Here is a 5,116-nt window from a genome sequence, read left to right on the forward strand (position 1 = left end):
ATACAGAGGGAGCCAAAGAAGAAAAAGAGATTATGAGTTACCGCTTAGAACTGACTGGTCTTTACAAAAATTAAAGGGAGGTAATGGCACCAATGAGGACAAGTGACATGGTATTAGTACAAAGGTAAGTCAAGTCACAGTAGACCTTCCAAGACCAAAGATCTGTAACAGATATGGCTTATTTCCAACATGGAAACTCTAGAAGTTTCTAGAAAGATGGGGAGCTACTATTTAAGCAGCAATTGATCACAAATACAAAGTCAAAGGGATATTCCAGTATGACACAGTACACTATTTCCTTTAAATGTTGATATGATATGTTTCACATTATCCCATTTTATAGAATAAGCACAATCCATAGTTTATTATATTTAGAAGTTTATTTTATACAAAGAGTCAAATCACATTGACACATAAGAGGGGTTACTGAAACTCTACGGTATAGGAGGTTATAAACAGCCTCTAGGAGGAGGGGATTTTAAATAACTGATTTTGAGCCATTGATGGTAAATGTGGTTGTTCCTGGGAACTCATTCCACATGGACTTTCCCCACATCTTATGTTCCAAGTTTTCTGATCCCCTATTATCCAATGTTATTTTCGATTTGTTTCTCTGCTTTTCCACTCCTAGTACCCATTAGTGTAATCTCTCATCTGTCCATTCCTTTTTACACCCTGTCTTCCCCTATCCTCCGGTCCCTACCCCCACCACCTTCCCAACCCTTCAGTTCTATCTGCTTCCCAGATAAATGCTGCTCCTACCCTCCACGTCGTTCATTCCTCTGCCTCTCTGCCTTTTCCATTAGAAGACTTCTCTTGAGCCTTTGCTATATTATTGTCACAAGGACATTTTTGCTTTTCTTTCCATCCATTGCTCAAGCTGGTTTTGACAGAAAATGAGTTCTTGCCATGGGATTTCTTTTTATTTGAATGTTCCATCTTAAACGATACATCGCTCATCTGAACGCCCTTTACCAGATTCTTTATTTTAGACTTATACAGAGATAATTCCAAATCCCAGGCCCTGTTACATTTTATAGATTCCAATTTTTCTTTAAAATGCTTCAGATCCTGCTGTACCGAGGGAGAAATTTTGAGGGAGAACTTTAGCTCAAAGTTCGAGGAGGTCTCTTTTCTCGATATGTCCAATAAAAACCGTGTACTGAGGGTCATCTCCTCGTTCCCTGCCTGCCCCTCTTCATCCAGAAGGCTGTTTACTTTTCTGTGGGACTCTTTCCCCAGCTGACTCTGGTCCTCTTTCACCAGGTAGGACATGGCATAAAAAAATTCCTGGAAGCTAATGTGGCGGAAGGTATAGAACTTCTTGATGTCAAATCCCTCTTGGTAATCCATGCTGCTCAGGAAAGCAGCAAGCCTGGTCCCATCTAAATTGTGCTTCCTGAGGTCAGCTTCTTCAAACATGAACCTCTGGTGCTGGATCCCCTCAGCTGCTAAGGAGCACAGACCCCTCAGGACCCTGTGCCGGGTAAGCTCAGAGCCGCCTCCATTGTCACTGGGCGGCAGGAAGGTAGAGACATAGGCCATGAAGATGTCTGTGTCATTACTGGGAGTCTCTGAGATCTCCCTGCCCTTCTCCATCTGCCCCTTCAACCAGGAGCAGACCACCCAACAGATGCCTGGAATCTGACATGATTTGTAGAGAACATCATTCCCTTGTACAATGTCAAAGGCATTTCTGGCTTGCTCCTCATCCGTGAAATAGGAGCTGAAATACCTCCTCCTCTCATCCTCAGAAAAGCCTAGGATGTGAATATGATGCGACTGTTTCAGCAAGGGCTTCAGATTCGGCAAAGCCAGGGGCCGGGTGGTGATAAGAAGTGAAGACGTGGAAAGCACCTCTCTCCTAATTAGAGAGTGCAGGATTTCCCCCATAGAGCTCGGACTCAGCCTCTTCAAGCCCTTTGCAAAGGGCCTCTGCAGCTCATCAAAGCCGTCCAGGATGAACAGCAGCCGCTCTGGCTCCCTCAACATCTCGTCCACAGGTGCCTGGTTGTCCCCACAACACCAGAAGAGGAGCTGGTGTAGTCTGCCCTCCTGCAACAGGACCACTTCTCTGCAGCTGACATAAAAGACATAATCAAACTGGCCTTGGTAAAGGGTGCCAGTGGCCCAGTCCAGCACCATTTTTCTGGCCAGTGTTGTCTTTCCAGTGCCAGCAGACCCCTGTAGTACCACTGTGGGCGGGGCTTGGTAAGGCCTTTCTCCTGGATCAAACAGAGCCTGCAGCGACACAGAGTCCAGCTCTTGCTCCAGAACGGGGAGGGCAGACGATTCTGGGCTCTCCGGGCTAGGCCTGGCCACGAGGAGCAGCTGGCTGTGGCTGCCGCAGGGTCCCCCCTCTTGCCTCTCCTCCAGGCCGCGCACATGCTCTCGGTATATTTCTCTGTAATCTGAGCCAGACACATGGGGTGTTAGCGGGTGACATGGAGATAAAGAAGGACCAAGAGGGCCGTTCACACTCTAGATCCTGATCTCTAGTTTCATTTTGTATGCTAACCTCTATCTTCCTGAAGTTTATACTTCCAGCCACAAGGAGAGTGACTGCTACAGATGTGTATGTGTGTGTACCTGCACACATTTACATGCCTGGTGTGCATGTGTACACCCATATGAGTGTGCAAGGGTGTGTTTTGTGTGTGTGGGTATCTGTGGGGTATGAGTGACTGTATCCACACATGCCCATGAGAGTATGCCTATGAAAGCTTATGTATTTTTTAATGTTTACTTATTTTTGAGACAGAGAGAGCACGAGCAGGGTAGGGGCAGAGAGAGAGGGAGACACAGAATCTGAAGCAGGCTCCAGGCTCTGAGCCCGATGTGGGGCTTGAACCCACGAACTGTGAGATCATGACCTGAGCTGAAGTTGGATGCATAACTGACTGAGCCACCCAGGCACCCCAAAAGCTTGTGTATTTTTGTGTGAAGAAGGCATGTCAGTGTGCATCTGCAAGTAGGTGTTTGTAAGAATATGTATATGTGTAAAAGTCTCTGTGTATGTGACTGAGTGTTCCAATGAAACATCCTCATTTCAAATGGTGAAGACAGGGCCACCTGGGTGGCTCAGTTTGTTAAGCATCTGACTCTTGACTTGGCTCAGGTCATGATCTCACGATTTGTGGGACTGAGCCCTGTGTGGGCTCTGTACTGACAGTGCGGAGCCTGCTTGGGGTTCTCTGCCTCCCCTTGTTCTCTCTCTCTCTATCTCTCTCTCTCTCTCTCTCTCTCTCAAAATAAATAAATAAACTTTAAAAAAACAATTAAAAACTTTTTTAAGGGGCGCCTGGGTGGCGCAGTCGGTTAAGCATCCAACTTCAGCCAGGTCACGATCTCGCGGTCCGTGAGTTCAAGCCCCGCGTCAGGCTCTGGGCTGATGGCTCAGAGTCTGGAGCCTGTTTCCGATTCTGTGTCTCCCTCTCTCTCTGCCCCTCCCCCGTTCATGCTCTGTCTCTCTCTGTCCCAAAAATAAATACATGTTGAAAAAAAAATTTAAAAAAAACTTTTTTAAAATTGAAATGATAAGGACAGAGAGGGGAGAAAGGGAAGGGAAGCTGGAAGATAGTGAAATAATAGAAACCTATTTTTGGTAATTAAACCAGGTGCTCAAGATAAACCAGCTTCTGAGCAGAAGCCATGACTTTGTGCCAGAAGAGGTCTCAGGTGTGAAAGGGGTCTATGGGTGGAGCACAGGCACCACCACCCCAGCACCCCATGAGAAGGGACAGGAGAACTTCTGGTCTCCATGCCCATCCTGCACTCTAGGGCGGCATCAATCCATCAGTTCCTTGAGAGAGAAGGACTCAGAAGCAGACTGTCCTCTGTGGGAAATAGCCTGAGCTGCCTGCTAGGACAGCAGCTAAGGCAAGGTCAGACCCCCACCACCTGATGCCATTTCTGCTGCTTAGCGGAATCCCCTTCACCAACATCTTCCCCAATCTCTAAGTCCTTCTCTCCTCTTCTTTTCTGTGGCACTACGACTGGAGGCAGGAGGTGGGGGCATTATGGCCACAAGATAATAGTAATCTTTCTGTAAATAAATCCCCACCCTTGGCTCAGGCTGTCAGAGCCTTGGGCTGGAGACCACCAGGACCCTGGGCACTGGTGCTCCTAGACATGGACAGAGGGCAAGAGTAAGAGACAGCATAAATCACAGGCTGTGGGAGTCTCTGGAAATGTCATGGGGGTATCATTCCCATGATACATTGCTTACATACATAGTCCTGGGGCTACCCTGACCTCCTGTCATCCCCTCCTGCACTCACCATTCAGACAGATGTGGCTGAGCTGGTCCACTAGTTCCAACAGGTTCATGACCTTCAGGATCCTGAGCACCACCTTTGCGGCCTCCTGTGCTCCATACAGGGAAATCAGCAAATAAGCCAGGTCCACCCGGCTCAGGTCCTCCAGCTCCCCCCGAGCCAGCTGCGGCTGCCTCTCAAGCAGGCTTCTGTCCCGTAAGTGGAACTTGAATAGCTTGAAGCTTTTCTCCTCAAGGTCACTCAAAACCCAGATCAATGCCTCTCGGGGGCTGTGGGCCAGGGCCATGGTGTAGGGGGGAAGGGTCTAGTTGAGACCGGTGACCTGGAGAAGCAAGGGAGAGGGGAAGAGAGGTGAGCACTGAGGGAAAAGCAGTCTGCAGGCACCTCAGCCACTCTCCTTTCTGGGTGTTTAGCAAGCTGCTGAGCCCAGGCCAAGGAGAGAGGAGAGAGAGACGTGTTCAAAATTCCAAGAAAAGCGAGTAGGTGGGACAGCAGGGAATTTTCTTACTCATTCCTGGCTGTGCCTCTTTGTCAGCTGACGTGTGTCTGTGCCAGCAAATAGGAAGGAAGGGATGTGGGTGTATAGGTTCTATCTCTCCATCTCTCCCTCCGCCCCCGTTCTCCCTCTCACACACACTGTCAGGTCCTAAATGCCTATTTAAGACAGTTGGGTTAAAAATATATACTTCTTTAAGTTTTCAAAGTGAGCCCTTCCCTGACTTTGTGAACCTATCCAGAGTGGAAGCATACTGGCTAGGACTGCTGAGGAGTCCTGGCAAGAAGGTAGAAACTCTATATCATCAACCCATTGGCTTCGCAATCAGCCTCATGGACTCAAG

At 48.2% G+C, this 5,116-nt stretch overlaps 1 protein-coding gene across 2 annotated transcripts; it reads right to left on the minus strand.

The window, feature by feature from the left end:
- Positions 1-287: 287 nt before the first annotated feature.
- On the minus strand, positions 288-4,729 carry NLRP10 (NLR family pyrin domain containing 10). Of its 2 annotated transcripts, XM_043580559.1 has the most exons (3): positions 4,281-4,729; positions 763-2,411; positions 288-298 (listed from the first exon to the last, which is right to left on the minus strand). In XM_043580559.1, the coding sequence occupies exons 1-2, from the start codon at positions 4,561-4,563 to the stop codon at positions 775-777; spliced, it is 1,920 nt and encodes a 639-aa protein (XP_043436494.1). In that variant the 5' UTR covers positions 4,564-4,729; the 3' UTR covers positions 288-298; positions 763-774. The 2 variants fall into 2 exon arrangements, with proteins under 2 accessions (XP_043436494.1, XP_043436493.1); XM_043580558.1 differs by lacking the exon at positions 288-298 and having other exon boundaries at positions 359-2,411.
- Between the last annotated feature and the right edge of the window lie 387 nt (positions 4,730-5,116).

The sequence above is a fragment of the Prionailurus bengalensis genome, chromosome D1, assembly GCF_016509475.1.
Source record: "Prionailurus bengalensis isolate Pbe53 chromosome D1, Fcat_Pben_1.1_paternal_pri, whole genome shotgun sequence".
NCBI lineage: Eukaryota > Metazoa > Chordata > Mammalia > Carnivora > Felidae > Prionailurus > Prionailurus bengalensis.

What these genes read in the sequence shown, in the direction of transcription:
- NLRP10 (XM_043580559.1), bottom strand. Translation starts at nt 4,563, where the DNA reads ATGGCCCTGGCCCACAGCCCCCGAGAGGCATTGATCTGGGTTTTGAGT. An exon ending in CAGCCACATCTGTCTGAATG is followed by an intron (nt 2,412 to 4,280) that starts GTGAGTGCAGGA and finishes TGTCTGGCTCAG; the next exon opens with ATTACAGAGAAATATACCGA.